The 26,627-nt window shown below is 45.1% G+C and overlaps 1 protein-coding gene across 9 annotated transcripts in view; it reads right to left on the minus strand.

The window, feature by feature from the left end:
- CASZ1 (castor zinc finger 1) overlaps nt 1–26,627 on the minus strand; it is a 198,130-nt gene that overhangs the window by 5,921 nt on the left and 165,582 nt on the right. For 7 of the 9 annotated variants that reach the window (XM_051637229.1, XM_051637228.1, XM_051637223.1 and 4 more), the window contains 13 exons: nt 24,087–24,177; nt 21,862–22,026; nt 19,165–19,337; nt 17,545–18,413; nt 15,542–15,686; nt 14,854–14,917; nt 12,317–12,477; nt 8,645–8,767; nt 7,332–7,667; nt 6,234–6,432; nt 5,563–5,734; nt 2,824–2,972; nt 882–1,116 (listed from right to left, as the gene is read on the minus strand). In XM_051637229.1, the coding sequence (XP_051493189.1) occupies nt 882–1,116; nt 2,824–2,972; nt 5,563–5,734; nt 6,234–6,432; nt 7,332–7,667; nt 8,645–8,767; nt 12,317–12,477; nt 14,854–14,917; nt 15,542–15,686; nt 17,545–18,413; nt 19,165–19,337; nt 21,862–22,026; nt 24,087–24,177 (2,882 nt within the window). The remainder of the gene's footprint in view (nt 1–881; nt 1,117–2,823; nt 2,973–5,562; nt 5,735–6,233; nt 6,433–7,331; nt 7,668–8,644; nt 8,768–12,316; nt 12,478–14,853; nt 14,918–15,541; nt 15,687–17,544; nt 18,414–19,164; nt 19,338–21,861; nt 22,027–24,086; nt 24,178–26,627) is intronic. The other 2 variants (XM_051637230.1, XM_051637222.1) reach the window with 1 other exon arrangement.

Consider the following 26,627-nt stretch of genomic DNA (forward strand, 5'->3'; position numbering starts at 1 on the left):
ATGCCCCAGCAGTGTTCATACAACACATGTTGTATATACCTGTGCTGTATGGTAACCTTCATCTGACTGGTGTGGGAAAGAAAGTAGCAAAATGTGTATGAAACTAAAGCGAACCCTGTGAGGCAGCCTGTCTGGAATGTACACTTAACCATGGGAAGGACAGCTAAGAGCTCCCTGGATCACCACTAGATGATAACAGAATTCATCAAAGATACCTGACTACTGAAAAGATAACCCTGTAGTGCAGTGGGAGATGGCTGCACATTATCCTGGCAAACAGGAAACAATGGCAGAAACTTCAAAAAAGAGGGGATGATGGAAGTTTCCCCTGCGCAACATTGCACAAAACGGAACAAGAGGTTTTTTCCATGAGGAAGGGAGCTCAAGAGAGCTGTTTCTAGATGTTGATTTCTGAAGACATGGTAGGTTTTTCCCCTCTGTGTATTTAATGTTTGCTATTGCATAGTCTTTCTCTACTTCTACAGCACAGGAAAGTGCCTGACTTCAGAGGCTGCACAAGGAAATATAAAAAAGATACCAGGGGAAATGACAAGTACAGAACAGGCCCACAACCTGGGGTTTGGTTTGGTTTTTTTGCTTTTTTAAAAATTGTTTTTTAAAATAGATCCAACTCCAAGACACAGGAGAAAAACCTCTCTTCAGGGAGAAAAAAGATAATCTGTTAGTTCATGGATGCACATTTTGATGGATCTCTGCTCACAAATGATGGAGGGAACTAGGTTATTACGAGGCACTACTGTGAAGCTGGTACAGTTCATAGTTTAAGATGCAGTTCTCCTTTGGCCTGTCTTCTTGAGTTTATCTCCCAAGAGAGCAGGCAACTGATGATCCATTTCACACACACCCCAATTCTCTCTTACCTGCTGATGTACTTTCATTGCCCACTGGAGTGCTGGAGCAGCTGCGGTCCATGTTGGAAGATTCAGAGGAGATACCCCCGGGGCTACAGCCAGTGTAGTCCATGTACTCATCTGTCTCAGTGTCCATCATGCTCGGGGGTCCCTGAAAGGAAGCTGGGGTTCCTGATGAGGCTGGGCTGGGAGCCATGCTGCCAACCTGGGGGAGATTTTCATTTCTTGGAGTGTGGCCAATAACCTGCAGCAAGAAAACAGGACAGGGACTTTCACACCAGAAGGAAGATGCCAAGACCAAAACCATCTGTCTGCACATTTATTTCTTCCTGCCACAGTTCCTGAGGGATACCTGGAACATGCCTGTGAAGGGAACCCATAGCCCTTGTGGCTAGGAGCATGAATCTGCCTTTACTGAGAGCTCAGAGCACTCAACCTGGCACATGTACCCTGGTATGTGAATTGTGATGGGCTCAGAGGCTGGGAGTGTTAATCTTGGCACCAGTATCCTGGTGTGTGGATTCTGATGCATTCAAAAACAGGAGGTGTTAATCTTGGCATTAATACCTCACTGTGTAGGTCCTGCTGCAGCTGGAGACTGGAAATACAACTACTGCCATGACTATAGTTGGACCAGATGATTCTTGAGGTTCCTTCCAACGTGGCTTTCTATTATTCTGTGACTATCTCAGTGCCTGCCATACTGAGACACTGCAGCAGGGGAACAGACTGAACCCACAGACACCATGTGTATGCTCTGCTGTGGCATGGTCTTCTCTGGAGAGTGACATGGGCAGGTACCCAGAGCAATTATGTCCAAAGACAGCACTAAGAGCCTACTGAGCAACAAGGAATGGGAGAAACTGGAGTTGGTGCATTTAAATGCAAAAAGGAGCTCAAAACAAGCATCTTCTGCTCTGCATGGACTAAAATTCATAGGGATAGAGACTTGGCATGTACTAGTAGAGTAGGGGAGGCAAATCTATGTGTTAAATTGCTTCTAAGTTTGATTCTTGTGCCTAAACTTCTCCTGTTCAAAACAAAAGCTACTACAACAGTAACATCAGTTCCTTGTCATCTGTGAGCTCATTAAATCCAACAGCAGTGGACTTGAACAATTAATTTAATGACAGCACTTAATAACTAATAGAGACCTCTCCCATGTTGTGGAATGGAAGGGAGTTCCCATCTTGCTTCTACAGATGACTCCTTTTGTTGTTCATATACCAGAAGATGTCTTTAGGGTCAGATCAGTCACAGGTGTTTAAATAAAGCTAGCTTGTTTCATGTCCCAACTCCATGGAAGTTAAAGCAGCTAAGGAATAAGAACAAGCTGCCATTCTGAGCAGTTGGAACTCTTCAATCCATTCATGAAACAGACAAACCCAACCTGCCAGTTGCTCTCAGTTATGTGTTAGAAAAGAAGCAACTATGTTGCTCTGCTACTTCCTGAGAGAGGACAAACTAACTCCAAATCAATAACAGAAATTTCAAGACTGGTATTTTTCCTATACTAGGTGGAAGCAGCAAATAACTCTTTATGTGCAACAGGAAATCTTTGCTTTAACCAGCACATTCAATTCTTCCACATCCTAAGCACTTTAATTTTAATAAGCCAATTGGTGGATATTGAGAGAGCAGGGAGGGGAGTGCAAGTTGTAAATGTCAGTATTTTAGTGTTAACCTTCTCAATTCTTTTTCTTCATAATTTGCAGGGAAAAGCTGTCTACACTAAGTAATGCTTTGATGTCTGTGCTTGTCTTGTAGAAGTCCAAGCAGGTATAACCAGTTTGGGTGAACTCACACATCCCAGTTGCATCCCCGCATGCATCCCCCCAAATCCTTGAGAGTCTGGCTGTGAGTGTCTTGGCAAGAAAGCAATTCAGGAGCAAGCAGCCAAAGGGCCCAACACTAAATGTGGATCTAAAACTTCAATAACCAGTAAAGTCACCTGAGTAGGAACGCGATCAAAGTTCTTCCCCAGCATCCTTCTCATGTGCTTCCTGGCATGGGATGTCATTTGGTGCTTGAGCAGGAAGGAGAACTGGCAGCCCTCACGAATGCAGTGGAAGTGGCTGTTCACCTGGTTGTATTTGCAACCTACAGACAGAAAACCATTGTATATATCACTTGAAAGGTACCAGGAGAGAAAGGGACTGTAGGGGAGATCATCTGGAGACAGAACAAGGCTGCTGCTATGTGAATTTATGGTGGATTGAAAATTATGAATGGTTACAGGTTCTTTAGGAACAGCCCTGAATGAAAAAACAACAAAACAAAACACATGATCTTTTGCCTGCTGAGGAACTTCAAGAGAGGATTACAGTGTACAGAGATTTTAAAAGTGAGCCCGAGCTGCAGACTAGTCCCATTCCTCCTTGTTTGGTTATCAAGGAACATTATCATAAGATCTAGTAGTTCCCTATGCTATCCAGTCTTAGTTAGCACCTTTTCCATTACAAAGGGAAACCAAACTGTGTCATATAAGTTACAATTACAAATACACACCCATAGCTTAGAATTGAGTTCTTTTTTTTTTCCTTTAACTGTGCTCTCAGAAAAGCAGTCTTTTCCAAGCTCTGGCTCTGGACACTGTATGCTCTCTGGTCAGACAGAAATGAGCCAGGAAGTGTTTACTGCCACTCCAAATTTGTTGTGTAATAGGGCCAGCCACTAAACAACAAGCAATTTATATGGATTCTGGCATACAGCATTGACACATTTTCTTCCTTGTGGATAGTGCCATGCATGCTGGGAGTCTGTGTATCCAATTAACCAACAGTCCTAAACAGCTACATTCTATAGGTGATAAGAAATGGCTTGTTGCAGTAAAAACACAGCTCTGTCTATAATCAGGTTTTGTCTGTTCTCCATCATCCCTTAGCCATACCCTTACACATCTATCATCTATCTACACCCATACACCTTTGCTTACATCTCTCCCTTCCCACCCATACGTGTATATATTTATATATGCACAAATATGTCTAAAAACGCTATTCTCTGTTTGTTCAGAAACATTCACAGCCCTTAAAGCTGGCCAGTGCTTTCTGCACCTGCTATATATACATATGCAACATGAAAAGCACAGAGATGTACAGAGAAGCAGACATGCAGGTACTTGTTGGTATAACCATATACACCCACACAAACACATCTTGCTACCCCATCCCTTGGATCTACACAGGCCAGTGCAGAGTGCTGGCTAAGTGTGTGGTTACTGCATGGCACCTGTACATACTGCTGGATGCCTGCACCCCAGCACTTCCAAAAATAAACCCTGCTGACACATGCACAGCCTGCGGATGCCTGCTGCCAAACAGCTCCTGAGCCACCCAGCCCATCCTTAGCTCACAGATAGCGTTTTATGTGCATGCCAAGTTTGTGTTTGTTTAGGTATTGCACTCCCCCACAGCCCCACCTCATCTGCCCTCCCCATCTCGTTGTGCTGTTCTCTGGGATGGAGAACAAACAGTGCTGGCGGGACTGAAACAGTATCAGCAAAGGGCAGGTGAAGGCTCGCCTGTTGCTAGGGCATCCGTGTGGGCTGGGTGTCATATATCATTGTCCTGCTTTGTCTAGCCCCTGCTATCACCTGAAACACCTCAAGTTGAGTAAATAACAGCAACTGCTGAATCTACTGATGTGTAAATGAGACTGAGGTAAGCACTGGCTGTGGTGTGTTGACACACATTACCCTGGTTACCACAAACAAGCCACCATTCTCCATGTATTCAAAGCTGAAAAGTTAGGTTCTGGTTATTGTGGCTAGTTCCCTGCAATGTGAGAGAGCAGCACCCAGAATGTTATTCTGAACCCTGTTTTGTTTCAGCCCTTGTTCCGACCAGGAGTGACAGGGAGGACTGAGTCTGTGATAGCGTTAAGCCAAAACACAACTCAAAGGGTTAAGTGAATCCCAGGCAGTTCAGGCTAGAGTTCTGCTGGAGCTGCCTTTGGGGATTGCCCCAGTTCATAGCCCTGGATTTCAGCTGTAGATACCTCCCTGGGAATACTTTCTACTTTCTGTTGTGTGTTTGTTTTACCAGCTTTACACTCAAGGCACTTAGATTTAATAACTACTGTAGTGCTGCTAATAGCTCTGGTAAGTGGGCAAGGGCCACATCTCAGGCACTTCCTCGGGCCCTGCTCTGGTGGGAGGCTGGCACAAAACACCAGTGACTGCAGAGAATGGTTTCAGAGAAGGGAGCAGTTTAGTTAATGCTCTTCTCCATACCAGCTGCCTTGGTACAGGAAGAGCTGCACACAAAGCACTCATCAGAACAGGCATCTGCTTTGCTTTACCCTTGAACTCTACACAACACAAGCAGTAGGCCAAGATTACAAAGTACAAAAAAGAAAAAACAACCAACCAACCAAAAGGTCTTGACAAATAGTTAAAAAGGAAAAACAAAGGGGATGCTGTATCACCAAACAAATACATAGATATATCTGTATCTATCTAGCTTCTACATTACAGTTTCTATCCATTTTACTTGGGTCTATTTGGGAAAACATGCTGTAACTCAGGCAGATCAGGAACTGCTTTCTGTTTTGTTCCATTTCTTGTTTAGTGATTAATGACTAAATACACCATAAGCATAAATCACAGGGTCTAATTCATGGCATCCTCAGCCTGGACATGGGACAGACCACATGAGAAAGGTGACAGGGGAAAGAGAAGAAAACTCACCTAGTCTGCCACACTCTTCCCGCTTGGTAAAATACTTGAAGCCATTGGCTGCCCTTCTCTCTGCCTTCTCATGCTTTTTCACGTGCCAGGGCAGCTTGGTGGTGATGTTAGTCACAAAGTAGCAGCCAGGCCGAAGACAGTGGTAATGCCCTCGCATCCTGAATTCACAGTGCTGGAGAGGAGCAAAACAGGCAGGTTGCTTTAAGCATACGTATCTGAAACAAGTGCACTCTCATCTGCCTGCTACTAATGCTGTCCCTCTGAGCAATGAGGAGGCCTCAACTGATGCTCTAGTCACAGCCACTTCATCTTCCACAAACTGCAATGCAAACTAATTCCTGTCATGTGTTCTGTCTTGTGCTACTCTACACTGAAATATCCCAAACCTAACCTGTGGCTTTCCCTGGCATCCATCACAGATTTTTATTTTATCTCCTCTTTTGTCTCTTACATCATTCTAGCTGCCTTGTCCACTTCACCCAAATCAAAGAAACACAAAAGCAGTGCGATTTCCCATTTGATGGAAACATTTTGCTAGGCCATGTAATGAAGACCCTTGCATGGTTCTGTACTTGTACTCAGCCTCACTTCCTCCTGGCCAGTCTACCTGCTCTCTCCCATTCTTCTCCCCCACACATTCCCTGGGGAGCACTGCTTTGAATGGCTCTTACCTGGTTCGGACAGAGACACTGCAGGGAATAGTAAGCAAACTGGTCTCGCACATTCACCAGATTGTTGTTGGGGTTGATGTGGTCCAGGCAGTGGGATTCTGCTTTGCCAGAGGTTTTGCACACATACTTGCAGTTCCCAAAGAGACAGTGGAAGTGGAATTTGTTGGCGTACTTGCAGTCCGTTGCCAGGCAGGGATCACTGGAATAAATCCAAAACCAAATCATCACCTTCACTCATTTCACATATTTGTTTCTTTGCCAAAATTTAATTCAAGGGGAGCCCCGCTGAAGCCTCTGTTCCAGACCTGGCCTACAGATTTCCCATAGCCACCTTCCTCTCGAGTAAAATCGATGCTGGCAACACTACTGCAATTCCACCAAGCTAGTGCAATTTCTTGATTAAGATTATTAAAATACAGCAATGCATGGTGGGTTCTGTAGTCTTTTGAGGGCCACACTTCCAATTTAAAGCTCTCTCGAGGTCTGAATAGATGCCATCTCTCCCCTTCTGCCTCTGCTTACCTTGATGGGTTCAGATGGTTTCTCCTATCTCAATTTTGTGTAACTAAAATGAAATTCTCGGGCAGACACTCTGCAAATCCAGGGCTTCTCCTGATTAGACAATATCAGCAGTGGCCTGTTTAATCAGCTAAATGGTTTTGGTTCCCCACTCCCCCACTGATTTTTGCTCAGCTACAGAAACTCATGGTAAGTCTCAGACTTGCAGCAAGATCTGGAGGTTGGGCTAGTCTGGTGTTGTGCTGAAACCTTTGAAAACGCCACGCTTCCTCTGTAGCCTTCAGCGTCAAAAAATACCTCATGAGAGGTGTGAAAAGGGCTTAAATGGTATGTCAGCAAGGTCATTTCATACCTAAAAGTGCTCCCAGATCTACTTGAAAATCCTGGGTTTTTTTCCTAGGATAACCAAAGGTATTTTCTAGAAGTAAATTTTCTGTGATGTAAAGCCCAGAGTTCTTTCTAGACAGAAGGTCTCTCAGTAGGTACATACAGATGAAGTACTACAGCTTTGAGGAGCAGTAGGGAGGGGACTGCAAGGCTGGAGAGGACACAAGAAGGAAAGCAGCATCTACAACTTACTTCTCCTGGAACTGGAGAAATCCTGGTTTGACCTGAGGCTTGGCATTCTCCAGGGAGGTCGTTGCCAAGGGTGAAGTTGCCAGGTTAGGCACTGATGCTGGGATCTGAGGCATCTGGGGTATGGTTGAAGCCAGCTGCTTCCAAGCTAGCAGTGTGGGGGCAGAGGGGACAGTCGCTGGGCTTGGAGTGGGCACGTCAAGGGCAGAAGCACTTGCCATGGTGACAGAAGTAGCAGATGGTGATGAAGGGGCCAGTGAAGCCTTATTCTCAGTAGAAGTTGAGAAGGGAGACTCAGAGTTACTTTTCACAGTTCCGCCCTCAGTTCGGAAGTGAAAGCTGCAAAAAGAGTAATTCAGACAGATTTTTGACCATTGCATGTAACTTGTGGGGGCAGCTGCTGGAGGTCTTATTCTTTACTTGGGCAAATCTACCATTGCCTTTAAAAGGAACTTGGTGTGATTCTGAACTGCAGATCATGCTCTGTAGATATTTGCAACAGGCAACATTTCCCTTCCTTTGCCTCACTGTAACAGTGAGAGTGCATCTGAAATACATTATTCCCCCAGGAATCATCTGGAGTTCTGAGCAGGCTGCACAGCCTCTGGAATACAGGCTGCATTATCCAGCCTACAGTTCTGCCTACCACACTCTGGCTACCAAACTCTTACTTTCCAAAATGATAGGAAATGACATATAATACAGCACAATACAGAATAAGGCAAGGTTGCAAGGAGGTTGTTGTTGGGCTGGACAGTTTAACTGCTTCATTTCAAAATTCTTATTCACATGATTTGAACCTCTTAAAACCTAAGGGCTAGGGAATTAAAAGAGATTTGTCATAACAAGACAAAGAACTTTATATACTGCAGTGATGGGGAGCTGTCTAAGCCACAAAAAGTCAGTATCAAGTGACAATAGTTGGGTTTACAAGATCCTCCCATATTTTCTTATTTCTTTGTATGGTGTATTTGGGTGCTGTTAAGAAATATGGGTCTCCTTGAACACCTTGTCTGTTGAGTAGGGTGTGGAAAAACATAAATGTCCGATTCTCAGCCTGCCAACCCTGTGAGAACCATCCCTTTTTCACAAGTTGAGCATGTTTATTGTGAAGCTAAATTAAAGAAAGAGGACACAGTGTTCTGCAAAAATTTTAGCTGAGCACATTTACACAGGAAGCATGTGGATGCCCCGTTTGCTGCCCTCAGGACTGCCCACCTTCCTGCTCTTGAGCACAGTGACCCAACAGGGGCTCTCTCATCCTGCAACATGCGTGTGGTTGAGTTTTCCCAAGGCTTCCCAAGGCTCCTACTTACTTGGCATGTTTGATGGCTCCATCCAGGGTGCTGAAGAGGGCCCCACACTCCTCCACCACACAGTGGAAATGCACCTTGTGGAGAAAGTCGCACTGTGCATCGCAGAAGTCCTTGGTACCAAACCTGGCCAAAGCAGACAAGCAGGCGTCTTATGACAGGTCTCAGGGGAGAGGTGGTGTTGGAACAGACTTATTTTCTCGGGTTTTTCAACTCTCCTACCACCCTGTTTTCAAATGTCACTGTCCCTGCTGTACAAACAGCACTGCTGGCATTGTTGCTTGGTTATTGCCTGTTACATAGATCTGAACGTGCAGAACAAGAACCTAATTTCTCTCCAACTGAACTTGACCAAGAAACTCCCACTCACTTTTAGTGGGACCCAAATACAGAACTACTCTGAAACAAAAGCTGAACATTATTAGTGTTGTGGAGAGTCTGTGTACAAAGCCAAGGCTCTGAGAAGGATCAAAGGTTGGTAAATTAAGGGAAATCCAGACCAAGAGGACACTGCTGAAACATTGCGGGTAATTTTCTTTTCAGTTTCACTTTACTGGAACTAGCGAAAGGGAAGAAACATTGGTTCAAGTGGATCTAGAGCCAGAATCTGCCCACCCCTCACTTTGAAACAACAGGGTGTCACAGAGGTTGGAGATACCAAGTATCAGCTACACACCACAAAGCTTGGTATCATCAGCAAATTAGCTGAGAATAAACTCAATCTCACTGACCATGTCTCCAACAAAGATGTTAAACAGCACTGGTCCCAATACTGACCCCTGAGGGACACCACTGGTCACCTGCCTCCATTTGGACATTGAGCCATTGACCACAACTCTCTGGGTGGGGCCATCCAGCCAATCTCTTATCTACCAAGTGATCCATCTGTCAATTCCATGCCTTGTCAGTTTGGAGACCAGGATGTCATGTGGGACAGTGTCAAACACCCTGCACAAATCCCGACAGATGACGCCAGTTGCTCTGCCACCATCCACCATCTCTGTAGCCTTGTTCTAGAAGGCCACCAGACTGGTCAGGCATGACTTGCCCTTAGTGAAGAGCAGCACAAATACTTGTGATTGCAGGAAACTCCAGAATCACAAGGAATCAAGAAATCAAGTGAAAAACACTGGCAGGAAGGATTTGAAACTTAACAGGGGAATCTTGCATAATTAAGATACAACAAACTACAATTGCTCTGATGAGCAGGAAAGCAAGAAACAAACAGCAGGCTGTGTGGTCCCAGGAGGGAATTCTTAACAATTTGAGGGTAAAGGAAGACGAAAAAAAACTTGTACTGGAGAAGGAAGGTCAGGGGATATAGAATTTGTGCAGTCAGTTAAGGCTTGTAGGGAGAAGATGAAGGAATGGTGTGGTAAGAGGTAAGAAATCAAGTTATTGCAAGATAAAGGGGTTGTTTTTTCTCAGAGACAAGAGGTATTGTACTTAGAAAGTCCAATAAAAATGGCAGGTGATGAGTAAAAAAATGGCTGCCTTATAAAATTTGCTTTGGATGGGAAAACTAAAAACAAAGCAGACAATTAGGGATAAAGTGAAGACCTTCTACAAGAGCAGATAAAGGACTGGTTGGAAAATGTAAGTAAGCACAAATCAGCCAGTCTGGATGATGTATGTCCTGAAGTGCAATGGAAATTAACTCACAAACTGACTGCATTACTGTTTGCTAATTTTTAAGTCATAGAGAAGAGAAAGGTACTAGGAAGTTGAAAAAATAATAATATTAAACATGTAGGTACTGATTCTTTCAGGAGAAAAAAGACAAGTGATCTTTGGCAATTAACATACCTCTGGTCTTAACTTCTCCTTCTAGTAAAGTAATGGAACAAATATTAAGAGGGAGGAGAAAATCATTAAACATCTCGAGGATAAAGGAACCATGAGCAATAAACAGCATCAGGATTATAAAGAATAAATCTTGCCAGACAAATTTAATTGCTTTTTTTGATAGAATTACAAAATTAGTGGATGAAGGGATGCAATATATTTGGATTTTAGTAAAGCATTTTGATACAGTCTCACATATGCTTAGAATTAATTCAGATTGGCCTGGATGTGAATGCTACCTCATGGATTGAAAACTGGCTGGAGGACTGTAAACAAAGGCTAATGACAAACAGCAACATATTGAGGTGGGAGGAGGGATCTTGTGAATGCTGCAAGGATGATTTTGGTTAGGTCTGAGCTTATTTAACATCTTCATTAGTAATCTAGGAGAAGGAGTAAACAGCGTGTTAATGAAATGCACAGAAGATACTGAACTGGGAGGAGCTGGCAACACCAGAGCAAGAGCAGCAAAATAACACCAAGAGGCCTTGCAAGGCAAGGGAGAGGGTTCAGAATCTGGGAACATTCAGAAACTGCTTCTGGGGGGCATGGGAGTGTTTGTCACACACGGGGGACTCATGAGAGCAACATTAAAAGCAATTCTGTGTAAGAGTGGATGGTAAACATGATACATACACATCATGCAGTATAGATGCAGACAGGGCAGCCTGGTTGTGAGCTGCAGATACGGGGGGCAGGAAGCTTGTCCTGTCTGGTGTGGTGCTGGAGGAACAGCTGCCCAGTTCTGCACCCAGGCAGGGAACAGCAAGAATGACAAAAGTAACGTCATGGTCAGCAGGCTGAAGGGACTAATTTACCAAGTCAGATTAAAGGAAGTAAATAAGCTTGTTTAAACAGTATGCTGAAAGTCTGTGAATATCTGAAGGGGATGAACTCCAATTGCAGAGAGGAATTATCTGCTGTGGTTCAAGGGGATATAACCAAGAGAATGGCAACAAAATTACACATGGGGAAATTCAGGCAGCATACCATGAAAAAAACCCTGACAGTGAAACATATTAGGTGGTAGAATAATGCTGCCAGAGACAAGAAAACAGCCACACCGCTTGGCATAATTAAAATTAGGCTGGACAAAATGCAAATAGACTGCAGGGAAGGATCTCACACTGGCCAAAGGCAGATGGACTAGGAGACCTTCTAGTCTTCTCCACTGAACTTTATGATTTATGAAGTGTCCACAGGTATTTGTAGGCAACTCTCTGTGTCAGAGCATGAACTCGTGTGTCTGTTGGATGTATCTGTGTATGCTCAAAGCCTGTGTCTGTCTGGGCATGTACGTGCACGTATCTGTGTGTGGGTGAGTTTTGTATCTGTTCCATTTTTCCTTTCAAGTCTCCTTGTCTTCCACAAAACCAGCAGAAACTACCACAGTTCCCTACCCCTTTAGTCCTTATTTTGTTTTGGTGGCTACTCCCATGACCAGAGGAAAGGCCACAGCAAGTGGTGTAGGGCAGCTGTGATCCATGGCCCAACAGAAGTTCAGTGCCAGGAGTGAGCTGCAGTGGGGCCCTGGACTTGCAGCCAGGACATGAAGAGGAGCCTAAGATGAAGTCCAGGCTAACAGCACTGTGTGAAGATCTGTGCTTATCACTGCCTCTCCAGATCCCTTTGCAAAATAATTCTATGTGGACAGATTTTTTTTAGGACATTAACACCTACTGCAGCTAGCTGGGACTGAGGACTAAATGCACAGAATTAGGCCTTTAAATTCAAGAGAACTCTGCATTCAAGTGTGATCTAGTAAGCCAGACACTTTACAAAGGAAATTATTTTCCCTCTCCTCTATTCCCAGTTCCATGCTCTCCTTACCGGCGCAGGTACATCTTCCATGGCTCAGAGAGCTTCTCCTGGACAAGTGCCTTCACTGCCTTGCCCAAGTACTGTGTCGGCTCTGCAGCCCCAGCCTGGCTGCCATCTCCTTCAGTCTTAATGTTCAGCAGGTTGCCAAGGCTGGCACTGGTCTTGGACATCTGGAACAAGAACATAGACACTGGATCAGCACACAGCCATGGACACTGCCAGTCTGGATACCCTCAGGGCTGTCCCATGGAAAGCTGTGTCTTCAAAGCATCAAGAGGGAAGACAAGAAGTCTGCATAGGCTGCCTCAACTGCATCAGCAAAGCAGTTCCAAAGCAAAGCTTAGGAACACCTCACTCTTCTGCATCCTCCACCCAGCTATCACAGAGTACTCAGGTGCCCATCTAATATTTATGGCTCTCATGTAAAGTAATGAAGCATCATGTCCACTTTATACATGGGGAAACTGAGGTTAAGAGAGACAAACCCTGTTTGAGTATGGAAAAGGTCTGCAGGCTTAAACATCTATAACCCTACAAAATGCTGGTCTCTTAGTACAGAGCTAGTGACAGAACTGGTAAGCTCTAGTTCACTTAAGAGTCATCTTATTCCAGCCACAAGGATGTCTCCTTCTTTAAAGTGAAATAGATTCTACACAGAAAAGGTTTAGAGGTGCAAGTATATGATGGGTAGGATAGAAAAAAGGAGTCACTTAACAGTGGTTAGAGAGAACATTTTCTTTCATAATAAATAGACAATATCCCAGACCCTTTCTTGCTTTGTTGTGCTCTCAATTACCTCCCATTACAACAGTGAAATTCACAGCAAGAATAAAATGTAGGATTAGGCCAAATACTTGCATGATAAACTCCACCCACTGGAGGATCTTGAAGCCCTTTATAAATATCAGTTAATTAAGTCTGACAGCCCCCCCTAAATAAACTGCAATACGCTACAGGAACCCTGGCTATTTGAGGCTCTCTTAATGCCCCCTGAAGGTAAAGCCCCTGCTGTTGTGTGCAGACTGCAAATCTTTATGGCTGGAGTCAGAAATTCAGGTGGTCTTTCCCCTCTGGTGTTTGTTGGGAAATCAGTTTCTGTAAAGGGTTCTTTTTCCTAGATAAATAATAGAGGACTCCTCCAGGAAGAGAAATTGTGTGCAGCAGGAAGAAGTGTGTTCCTGATCACACTGAGCTTGATTCCACAGTCCTTAGTCTTGGAATAGGCTCCTTCCAATCAGTGGGCTCTGTTCTTTGCTGGGTTATGTCATCAGTTAATCCCATTCCTTCTTTAAAAAAGGAACAAACCTGAAGTATTTGGTACCTATGCTACACTTATTTTACACAACATAAAGAATCTCATGCACAGCTGCACAGAAACAAATGCTTATTTCTAAGCATACACTAAAATCATATATTGTCCTGGAGATTTTCAAGTGAGGTATCTAATTAAACAGAATTTCCTTGAGCTGGGACCTTCAGAAAGACTCAGGACCCTAGACAGCAGACTTACTAAATACATTTACTCACTAGAGGAAGAGCTGCCTGTTTAGAATCACTAAAGGGACTCTATGCAGGAAGGAATAAGAAGTTAAGTTTAAAAGGGAACATCAAAAACCCAGTGTAACCAAGAGCCAATGGAGGAAAAAGAAAAAGTGACATCAGGATAAACACAGAAATTAAACAGCACAGAGAAAAAAAGAGTGATGCAGTAAGACAGAAAGGAGGTGAGAGATTAGTAGACAAAGTCACTGTGCCCTCTCTTGAGGGTTATATGGCCTTGATGCATGTAACGCCCAGGGCCAAGGGGATGGCAACAGTCGTGTCTGTAAAACCTATCACAGAGTAGAATATTAAAGCATGGCTGAAAGGCTGCCCTGATCCTACTGCAGTTGTATGCAACAGCAAAAATTAATCTTGGTACAGTAGAATTTATCATGTGAAAGGGAAATATATATTTGATATGATGTATAATTTAAGGAAAAAGTAGGGAAAAAAAGAAACCGTGCATTATCTAAAATAAATATTCTAGAACACATCAAAGTGGGCTCTGTTGGACACCATTACTCACACCAGAAAGAGAGAAATTGATGATTTTGGCTCAAAACTTCTAATTTTTTTCTCCTTTTTCATAAAACCAAACTATTCTCCACCTCCTCCCCCAATGAAACAAAATGTTTTAAAGTAAATAAACAAAATGAGTGACTATAAAAAGAGCGAGAGAGAAGTTGCCAGGTTTGGGAAATAAAAATGAAACCAAATAATAATAATAATCTTTCGGAGCCCTCCTCTGTCTAGAAAGGATGGGGAAAAAAAAAAGGTGTCAGAGGCTGCAATATATTTCTTCAGCCAGTTCATTAAATTAATTCGTAAGCAGCGGCTCTGAAATTATATCCGATGAAAAATGGTCTCAAAATTTAAATGGTACAAACTCATCTTATTAGAGGCAAAACATTAAAAAACAAACGCGTCTCTTCCCCCCCTCCCGCCATGGCAGCTTTAATTTCTCTTGGTGGGGGCAATGGAGGCGTGTGATGGATGGCTCTTACCTTATTCATAAGCGAGGATAAAAGAGATGAATTTGCTGAGACTGTGTGGCCATTTGATTCATTACTGGAACACACAAACCAACAGGGTTTAGTTAAGATGTGCACAGGGACTGTGAGCTCTGAGATTAATCCTTCTCCCTTCAAGCTGCCTCACTCCTCACCTGCTACAAGCAGAGGAAGAGAATGATGCCCACCCTCTCCTAGGCAGGCCAAACCCTTACTTGTGATAGCCAAGATGGAGAAAAGAAGCTCCCAAGTCTGCAGAATGCAGTCCTTTCAGTTATTAAGCAGTCCAGACCTCTTTCTCCAGTGTCCACACCATTTATTTTTTTATCAGCTGACTCACAACCCACCCCATGTTTTACGCCTTCATTGCATTAGAACTTTGAAAAATATGCCCCAAACCAGGGAGGATGCTGAGAGAAGACTCACACTACCAGGGACATGGGCCCTTGGATTTCAGAGGGGAGCACAAGAGGCAGGGCTCTTGTCAAGAAGTCAGTAGGTGCTTGTGAGCCCAGAAGAAGGTCTGGAGAACACAGCGTTGTGCCTCCAGTTTGGGGGCATCCAACTCAGCTACTGTGAAACTACCTTTCATCAACGTGTGTCCTCTCATGTCAAGGTACAGAAACTTCTCAGAGGTGGAGGCTGGAAGAGCTAAATGTGCCTGCCTGCACCCTTCTCTCACCCATGGTCCTTCACGCTCAGGTCCAGGCTGTGCTCCTGCAAGGAGTCCTGACTGGCAGCAGATGATGATCCCATGGCCTCCACAGGTTCCTGCTTCACCTGGACTGGATTGAACCGTCCGGGAGCCGCTGGTTGTCCATTCCCTGCTTGAGAAAGACACCAAAGTTAAATGCAAAAATTAAATTTAAAATGTTGGTCTAAAATGAGGTTACAGCGGCAAATAAGTAAGTTAAATCACTAGCACTGGTGCATAAATGGAAAAAGCAAATAAAAAGTGTGGGGGGAGGGAAGTGCTGGGATTGCTGGTCAGCGTTTATTGCCAAATTGACATGATGGGTTCTGACGTCCACTCCAGTGTGGAAATTCTTCAAGTGATAATTATTGCAAAATTATGTCAAAGTTGTCCAGGCTATGGGCCCTTTAAAGGAGAAGGGCGGAAGGAGCGTGGGGGAGACCTGATTCTCTGCACAAACTGTCATAACTAATTTGCGGGGCTGCCTCTTAAGCGTTTATTAAAGACTCTGTTAATGCTGAGGCAACGTGGCAGCTTTCGACTGCTAGTCAAGCCCCTCTCCTGTCCCCAGTCCCCGCGTTGCCGTAGCGACCGCCAGGACCTGCCACTGCGCCTGCCCAGCAGGAGCATCTGCCCTGGTGGGGCTATCGAAGGTGACAGCCAATGGGACTGGTTCAAACTGCACGACCTCTTGCCACCACCATCATGTTGTGCCTGCAAAAAGGGAGGAAACTCTCCTCCTTTGGGAGGAGGTTTAAGTGCTGAGCCCATGAAAGAGAAGTTCAAATTCGAGGAAGGGAAGAAAGAGGAAAGGAGAGAAACCAGGAGGACAAATAAAAGAAAAAAAAATAATTAGGAAGAACAGCAAAGAAAAAAGGAGGGAAAAAAAGTTGCTGACAGGAACATGTCTGCAGAGCTTTCTTCCACAATCCCCAAGTGACTAAAATATTAATTTACCCTCTGGCAGTACAGCTGACGGCGAGCTGCTTCTCAGACAGCAAGTGGCATTTTATTAAAAAATAAAGGAAAATAGTTCCCTCAATGACCTTTCTCTGCTTTAGGAAACAATTTTTCAAATAATAATTTTGAAAGTATGTGAAATTTCCCCTCCCTCTTTAATCAGATCACTCCATCCTACTCCCCTGCTGCAGGAACAGGCTGTGGGACAGCCCCACGCCACGGGGGCTGCCAGGCAGAGCCTCCCCTCCGCCCCCCACATTGCCCTCTGTGAGCTGACCATGTTCAGCAGGAGATTGTGGAGGTACCCTGTGCTCCTGAGGGAGACCCATGTCCCTGCTGGCAGGGCTGGGCAGCAGCTGGACACCACCAGGTCTAGGTGAAAGCAGGAAGAGCTCCAGGCTGCCCCAGGGGACTTCCCATTCCCATCTTTTACCCCTGTCATGGTGCTGCTGCCTCTTGCGGCTCAGAGAGCTGGAGGTACCGAGAAGCACAGCTTGCAAGAACTGAACAGGAGAAAGCAAGCTCCAGTTTGTGGACTGTACTAACACTACCTCCAAACCCACAGCTGGCACAACAGAGCTGGAGCACAGAACCAACCCCCTAGATCAGAAAAACAACTGGCAATGAGCTACAGGATCAATAGCACCAGGCCCAACCAACACTGGATACAGGCTTGCAGTAGAGGGCTTAGACTCCTCTATGGCCTCCAAGTATTGGGCAAGCTTTTCCTTCATTTCCATTTTTAATACAGTGCCTCTCTCAGCCTACAGCAAACTGGGTAACACACATAGCAACACTCTTCCTTCAGACCTGGTAAGAGCCTGCTCCACTGGTGGATCAAGCCATTTTTCCCACCAAGACTGCCCTCTTCTAGGGTTAGGCAAATTCATTCTCCCATTTATGTTCCTTTACTACCTCCTTCCCACCTCCAGTCCCATGGGCAACTAAGTGGCTTCTCATTCACTCCTCTCCAAGTTATCAGGCACTGCTCTTCCTTCCACCACTAGCACAACAGATCGAGGGTAACTCACCTGCTTCGAGTGCCACAGAGGGCTTGAGGGCAGCTGCTGCAAGCCTGGCCATCATAGGAGAGATTAATCCCTTGCTAGCAGAGATCCTTTCCATTATTGATGCTGCTGGAGCTGGAGAAGAAGTAGCTGCTGGGTCACCAGATCCTGAAACAGTCTGGGATGAGGAATCCGTAGAAGCAGATGATGTTGGATTGGTGCCAGAAGAACCAGCAGTCATCAGATTAGCTGAGCTGGCAGGAAGTGGTGTAGAGACCCGACTGGGGATGATGGGGAAGAAGGATCCAGCTGTTCCAGGAAGTGCTGAGTTGGAGAGTGCCAGAGCCAAGGGTATATTGCTGGGAAGAGCCTGGGAGAGCAGGCCAGAGATCTTGGTGGCTGGTGTCATGCTGTTGGCAGACTTGCTGGCCTGTGAGGAAGCAAGGTCAGCAGCAGAGGAGGGTGCAGCTGGAACTATGAGAGAAACGGAAGACTGTTGACTGGTGGGGGAGGCACTCAGGCTGGAGTTCTTCGAGCTCATAGCAGAGAAGTCAATGAGGTCATCATTACTGGACTCCTCTTGCTCATTATCCTTGGACCCCAGGAGAGAGGCAGGCAGGCCCAGCACTCCTGAGCTCCGGATGTGCCGGCGCTCATGTTTGCGTTTATGGGAGGTCATCTGGCTGGTGGAGGTGAAGGTGAAGCCACAGCCTGCCCTTATGCAGTGGAAGTGGTTGGTGGCCTTGCTATAGACACAGCCCTCATACTTGCATTCCTCATACTTGTAGAACTTCTTGAAGCCGTCCTTGGCATAGGCATCATCTTTGATGTGGTAGCTCTTGTGCTTCTCAATGTCACACTTGTTCTTGAAGGTGAATGTACACCCAGGTCGCCTGCAAGGGCATCGAGGAGGAGAGGATGGTTGGCTGTATGGGCTAGTAGCACAACCCAACTGCTGTCACCTACATCCCTCTGGGATGAGGACCAGGGTCAGCATGAGACAGCAGCCCTTGCTGCAAAGGGGTTGAGGAGCTCTATGCAGGTTAACCTGTGACACCAGGGCAAGCAAACGTGCTGCCGTGTGAGAGAGCTGGGATGCTCACTCCACTCTGAGGAACAGCCACAATAACAAGGCACCCAACATGGCACCCAACACTAAAAGTTCCAACCAAAACAGCAGCTAAATGGGTCTCAGGTACAAACTGTGTTTTCCTATTATTCCCAAGAACATGAAAAATCAATGGCAGAGCATTTGTGTACAGAAGAAGGAGTCTGGCCCTGAAAGGGATGATCTGGCTGACTGCTGGCTGGAGAGAACTCTAGTGTGGAAGTGCCATTAGCAGTGTATTAATGGCCTCTGTCAGTCGAACTCCAAAGAGCAATGTGATCTCTTTCCCAAATGATTCTAGGATGTATTTTCTAGTGAGTACACTTCCTCAGATCACCTCAGATCACACTCCAGAGTGGTCTGTGGCAAGATCCAGGAAATCACACCTGCCCTGGAGGATGAGTTCTCTCAAAAGCTGTGCTGAGGTCACAGCAAGGAAAATCAAGTCCCTGTGTATACTCCTCAATTTATGACTTGGCAGAAGGAAACAAACACAACTCTTGAGGAAGGATTCCTGCCCTTCCCTGCTGTCTTACCTGCAGTGAAAGTGAGTGGTTTTCTGCCCATAGAACTGGCATTCCACGGTGCCGCAGTCCTCCGTGGCACGGAACCGCTGAAACCCGTCGTTGATGAGCTGTGTGTTCTTCTTGTGGAAGTTCTCATGGGTCATCACGTCCGAGGTGCTTGTATAGACCTTGTTACAACCCACCTACCCAGGCCAAAACAGGGAGTCATCAGCACAGCAATTTAACAGCCTACCGTTCCTACCAGCAGTGACAAACACATGAGTAGAACACAGACATTTCATCGAGCCATTTGTGCACCTCTCTAGGAGTACTAAGCCATCACTTTAACTCCCAATCTAAAGACTGATTCTGGAGCAGTTGTGAAAAAAACCCCAAAACTCTCTGGGCAGAAAGACAGGCAGGCCACAAAGGGATGTAAGAGCAGCTACTCTAATCATGTCTGCTTAGGGAGGCAGTAAGCAGCTTTCCTGCTCTTAAGGAGAAAAGAGCACTGACAGATGCCATTACTTTTTGTTATCTTGGTGTGACATGGAATGAAGCAGGACTTTCATCTATTTGGGGAATACAAAATGGAGTGGGAACGAGTTATCTACCTCTTTAGTCCTGCTGGGAGGTGAGGCAGAGTGGTGCAACATGAGGCCACTCTTTGGAGCTTGTAGTATACAGGTTTCATCCTAGCAAAGCACAAACTCCATGTTCAGCTGATCTTAGCAAACTGGTGACTCTTTTTCCCTGTCACTTCAGGACTACCACTTCCAGAACTTTAAACTTGTGCAGCAAATGGGAATGGTGTGACGAGGATGGAAAGCTGCAAACCTGCCTTCCTCTGGGTAAAGTGGGCAACTTTGCCATATTGAGTAAAAAAACACTGGAATCTGAAAACATCCTCAGCCTTGCCAGGGAGGTTTTTTTTTTTTTTTCCCTTTTTCTCCAGCACAACATGTGCCAATGCCTGCACCATCTCAGAAGTGAACGAAAACACCACCTCTTAGTTCAGCCCAGGTTGATTCAAACAGGCAATAACAAAACCCATGACAAATACCCAGAAAAAAAAAAAAATAAAAAGGATCTCCAGCTATTTCCAATATAAAAGAGCCTCTCTCTCCCTGCACTGACACCTTGAAAAAAGACAGACCCTGCATGGCATTAAAAAAAAGAATTAAACAAAAACCTCCTTAGGAATAATTTGCAATGCAGCTCTTGGTGCTAAAGCCTAAAAAAATGTCAGTTTATATAAACAACTAACTGAATTTTATCCACACCAATTATGGACATAAAGAAAAAAAAAACCCATGAGATGGATGGCACAAATTCTGCCATTTAAACAGTATTTTCTTTAATTGGGAGTTTATATTCAGACACCTTTTCTGTAAGACACTGCTTACATGGGCATTATTTTACTGGAAGCCAGTGGGCACAGGATGGAATTACCCATATATAGTTGTGTAAATGAGGGTCTCTATTTAAACTGGGAGTGACTTACAGCTGTGAAACATTCCTTGCACTCAAAAAAAATTAAAATTAAACAAATCCCATCCTGGTCAATTGAAGAAACTGAACAATCAATGTTATGGAAGCATAACAGAAGTGTCCTCAAGAGAAAGTCACATGAAGTTCCCCATTTATCAAATGTTGTAAGCACATGCTTAAACCAACCCCTATTCAGGACAGTACTTGAGTGCATGCCTAACATTTAAGTATGTGCTTAAGCCCCATTGACTTCAGAAAGCTTACCTGACTCCAAGTTAAACATATGCTGAAGTCTATCCCAGCAAAGAATTTAAGCGTGTGATTAAGGCCTTGTGACTTTAACTGGGGTCTTAAACCCTTGGGATAGGGCAGGAAGGGAGACTTGAGTTTTCAGAACAGAAACGCTCTCACCAAGGGTTGCCTGATTATTCTGTTTGTAACTGCAACACGTCCTCATGGCACTGGTTTAGGCTGCAATTCTAATGAAACAAGTATATCTCAAACCCTCCTAGTTTGAAAAACCATCAGGGCGAGACCATAAGAATCCGTGTGCCCTTGTCTAAAACCAGTAAAGGCATCACAGTTACATCTGAGCAGCAACTCCAGCTCTGGGTACACTGCCGTTGAAGCCTGGCTGGCTCTGGAAACAAAGCTCCTGGCCTACGCCACGGAGAAGTACCACTGGTGAAGGAGATGGGGGACCAGGGGTATTAACTCTAGATATGTGACGTTAAAGTTTAATTACTTTAAAAATAGATTATAGAGGAAATTAACCGAGTGTTAAAGGGCAGATGTACCACAGAAAAGTCTGATTTCAAGAGAGTGACACATCAGATTTGGGTAGAGGCAGTGCAGTGGCATGGCAGAGAAGTCCCTGAGCGTCAGGGAACAAGATTGTTTTATCAAGTGCAAGACTGTGAGAAAACCTTGAGACCTGCTTTGCCTCACTGTCTGCAGAAGGCTTCTAAAAACAGAGCCTATTGCTTCCCTTTGTCCTTCCCAACACTCGGCAGGGCAAGTGCAGTGAGGACACAGAACAGCCTCCTCACAGAGCTGCCTGACTCAGGAGAGAGCGAGGGCTACGAACGGTCACCATGTCGCCCGCAGGCCTCAGGGCAGCCCCTTGCTCTCCATCAAGGATGTGTTGGGCTGCCTGAACTCAAGGATCCTTTCAGTGCAACCCTAAAGGACACAGCTCAATCCACAGCTCTTCATTTGCCCCCTGTGCCCCCGTACCTGCATGCAGTGGTAGTGTGTGCTCTTCCCGTTGAGGTGGCAGCCGTGGTAGTAGACGCTGCAGTCGTCCAGGGGGCTGAAGCGCATGAAGCCGTGCTGGAGGGAGTTATCCCGCTTCTTGTGCATGTTGTAGTGCCGGATCACATCCTGTTTGCTAGTGAACCTCTGGAGAGACACAGATAGACACTGAGACACACGGGATGGGGGTGCTTGTGTCATCGTGGGGGCAGGTGGCTGGGGTTTTTTGTTGTTAATAAACTTACGGTACCAGGAGTTTAAAGCTCAGCAGTAATTGCCCCAAGAGAGCCAGATTAAAAAGTAACCGTGTGTGTGTAACTTCTTGTTAAAGGGCAGGTATATACACATGAAGAGTTGTAGAGTAAACGTGACACTGGGGTGATGTCCAGAGTATACTCCCTGCAGCTTTAAGACTGCAATGCTCCTAACATAATTTTAGCTGCTACTATCTCAAGAACTGCTATAGTTAGAAAGCAAACCAGTGAACTAAGCAGCCTACAAGAGAGCAATCCAAGCTTCCAAATCACTCACTGTAGTGGCCAGTGAGACACTGGCTACCACATTCATGTCAGACTAAAAACTGGGAAAAACACTCTGCTCTTTTGTAGTAATTTCCCATTGTAAGTCTTCTGCCTCCCACACAAGGTAGAATGGCTTTATTAGGAAAAGAGGGACACAGAACTTTCTTCTAGTCACAGCAAATGATGGCAGTAGAGCTCAGAGCTCAATCCCTATGACCAGAATATCCTTTTCATCCTCTACCTGCTTGAAGTAATGAAGGGGTACCCCACTGTCAGCAGGCTAAGTGCCTTTAAAATGAAGCTTTTCATTTCTATTTCCCACAGACATCAATATTTAACAGTGAAGGTGGGAAAGTAAATCTGTTTTTTTTAAAAGAAATCAATATCCATTTATTTTGAGGAGTAATTGAAAAGGCCTGTATTCTAATGTTTAACAACTTTCCTAGTCTCCCTCATAGGAAACAAATGATTGTTGCTTCCACTCTTTCCTCCTATAATATCAATCCTGATCAATCTCGTTGGTATTGGCACAGGAATATATGGATATAGATTTCAACTGGAATCCCTTGGAGGCTGGAGGTATAATTTCCCAGGGTGTACATACAGGATTGCTATTGCCAATCATTGTTAATTTGTGCCCACTTATTACAGAACGTTACTTATTCTAAAATATATCTCAGCCATAAAATAATTTGCATTTTAAAAAGCAGCCTAAATCCTTACTCCCTGTGAGACCAGACAGCTCCTTTGCAAGCAGCTTCCAAACTCCTTAGGAAATAATCATGAGGCCAATCATAATAATAGTTTTTTCTGCCTTTCCATCCTTTATGTTTCTCTCATTCTGTTGCAGAGATATCCGTGTCACAGTTGGGCCAGACTCAGCTTGAATCCCAAATGCTGGGCTAGCAGCACCACTACATGGATCCCAGTCACAAACTCTCCTTGGATCAACAGAAACCCCCAATCAAGCTCAGCAGATCCAGATCAACTTCCTACGCTGTGGTCAGACTCATTCCTTTGAGACCCAAAGGTCTCCTGGGGTAGAGCTGGAGTTGTGTCTGATGCACAGGCGAGGCAAACTCTGGGATTCCCACTCACACACATGCAGCCTGACCACAGAAATGGCAGAGTCAAACTCCCAGACCTGGGAAGAGGGTAAACAAACTCAGCACGTGACTGGGCTGGTTTGACGTGGCTGCCCTGGCAGTTGTCCCAGTAATTACAGCATCACACATGCTCCTGCCCCCACGCTTTCCCCACAAATCCCGGGCTGCTGCTGGTCTTATTGGGTGTTTTGTTGCAGATACTGCTGCTACAATGTCACTCGGGCAGCAGGAGGGAAAGAGACAGACTAACAGATCAGCATTCCCTAGTTTCAGGCACAATTTGTAACGCAGCAGAATTTATTCTCTTGGTTTCACTGATAGAAATCTGGAGTAGTTCCCACTGACTTGAGCTGATCTATATTCTGCTTTGTTAATAGTGGTCTGGGTTTGGTTAAATGGTGTTAGATTGGGTTAAATGGGAACAAAATAGGATTCTAACAAGTTCAAAAATCTATCTTGCCCTCTTTCAGAGCAGAAAAGTGAGGAGACGTGTGTGCATGGGAAAGAAAGCACAGGAGGACACACATCTCCCCTTCACGTGCAGGTAGCTGTGCTGGTTAACTGTTTACCATTCTTTTACCTGGTAGTTGCACTCTGGGTCAAGGCAGTGGTAATGTTCTCGGTACTGGTATGCACAGTGTATGTGTCCACAGTGCTGACTGCCAGAGAACCTGCAAATGTGAGGACAGAAGAAAGGGAGAGAGAATGAAACAGTGTCCTGATGGTAGTGCCTATAAACAAGGTACAAATAAACTAAGTCCCATTCCTGCTCTCATCCCACAGCAGATGTTTAATGTTTACAGCATTAAACCCCATCTCCTTTATCCCCTTCAAGGATAGTGACCCTCCCACCTTCCTTTTCTTACTTGTCACTATTTAAAGGAGCTTCTTGAGCAGGATCATTCAGGTCTTGTACATCCCTAATCTGTCTGTGTCTTGAAATTCATCACCATTATCTAAGTTGCTTGCTTGGGAAAGGGTAAGGAAGGAGGGTTCCTTGAATTAAATATCATACAATTCTGTAATTCTCATGTGTGAGTTTAGATACCACAGCAGTGAGTTCCAGAAATCTCCCATGCCAGAAGGTGACAAAAAAACATGGGTCAAATATGAATGCTAAATTTGAGGTAAACACCCATCTAGCAGGACCTCAGAAAAGCTCATTCATTTGTTTGTATGAGTGAAGTCTCAAGACTTTTAAAATCACAGCATGGTGGATTAGATGGTAAACCACACAGACAGAAGATGATCATGGCAAAGATTATATAGGAACTTTCAGTAAGATTGTCACATCAACAGGAAACAGGCAAGATGGATGGACGAGAAGGAAGCATTACAGGCAGACCATCTCAACCCTGTGTGCACATCATCTCCCATGCACCATGACCCTGATAAGCATTATTTAATATGTGGATACAGGGTTTTCAGTCTGCCTTTCAGTGAAAAGCAGGAGACAAGAAGCAACCACACACAACAGGCACCTAAAGCATTGCTGCAGGCCACCACTGAGCATTCTACACAGCAAATTTGGAAACTCCTGACACACAGGGTGGAAAAAAACCCAGAAGGGCCGTAAAACATCTACATACAAATGGACAGTACATAGAATGTATTGACAGACACACCAGTAATTAGCAAAAGGGGATGGTCCACTAATGGGCTAATCAGTGCAATGAACTATCTGATGTGTATTCTAGAGGATCCTGGAAGAGCTGAAGAGCTTGAAAAGGAAGAGAAGTGGAGAGAAGGGGACTCAGAGGGGAAACATTCAAAGATAAAGTACCATCTGCTCAAAGGTTCCTCAAAGGTTCCTCACGTCACTTAGTGCTCAACACAGCAGGAGTGCATATGATAAAGGGCACGGGAAAGAAACAAGGAAGGGCAATGGGTAAAAAGGGGAAACCAGAGGAGTGAGGGTGTCCTGGGGCAATCAAGGAACGGGGCAGGAGCAGGGAAGATTATGGATCATCATAAGGTGAAGTAACGCTAAACAGAAGGACAGAAAAAGTCAGGATGAAAAGCAGTACTAAATAAGGCATTTCTGAAGCACAGTAAGGAAGAGGAGGTCAACTGTGGAGACAGCAGGGCCTCCAGGAGATGGAAAAGGGACTTAATTGACAGAAAAGATAGACATTGCTAAAAAATTAAATGACTTCTTTGCCTCAGCATTCACAAAGGGAGACAGGGACAGATGCCAGGAGCAGACATGCCTCTCCCTGGGGAAGGAGAAGAAATACTGCAGGAAATCAGGATCACGTCAGAACAGGTGATTGAGAAACTGGAACAAACCTCAGCAGCAGAGGAGAAACAAACCACAAGGCAAACAGCAGGGCTGGCTGCACAAACAAAGGTGTGGAACTGAAAGCAGAAGCAGCAACTCCTGCTCAATGCCTGGGCAGCTGTGAGGCCAGGCCAGGGCATGGGCAGTGGCCTGAGCCACCAGGGCATTGACCAGGGACATGCAGCTCACAGCAGATCCAACCAACTGGTCCTGCTGGTCCAGGGCTCTCTGTCAGCAGCACCAGCAGCAGCTTTGAAGGAAAGAAACTGCTTTGTGGAAAGCTTCCTCCCTGTTCCACTCTAGGATGGGGAAGAGAGAGCAAAGGGCTGTGCAGGGATGGGGAATGTGGAGCACAGGCTAGGTAGAGAAAAGTGGAAGATTAAGACGTTGCTGACAAATACACATCTTTGAAGCAAAACACTCCAAAGTATTCTCAAAAGTGAGGGTGCAAAATGACCAAGATGCCAACCAAATGCAGTAAAAGAAGGGCCAGACACCCAGGAGATCTGACTCTATGGGATGATGAGTTACTTGAGGCATCCCAGTAGGAGTAACTCACAGGCTCAGCTTTAAAAGCAACAGCTAAAAAAGCACTTCAAACTCCTGCCCTCCTTTCCACGTGCCACGGAAAGGGGTGTGTGGGTGTGTGTTGGGGGGGGGAGGTGTGTGGGGGTGTGTGTGTGTGGGTGTGATGTCTGCAGCGCAGGAAGGGACAGGTAAGTGTTCTACCAACCCGTGTGCCTGGGGAAGGAGGGAAGCAGCACATACAGCACAAAGGGGAAATTCTGTTCTTTCAGTCAGTAAGGTTAGGCTCCTAAAGGGTTATATTTATCCTGTGTT

The sequence above is a fragment of the Apus apus genome, chromosome 20 (assembly GCF_020740795.1).
Source record: "Apus apus isolate bApuApu2 chromosome 20, bApuApu2.pri.cur, whole genome shotgun sequence".
Classification (NCBI taxonomy): Eukaryota; Metazoa; Chordata; class Aves; order Apodiformes; family Apodidae; genus Apus; species Apus apus.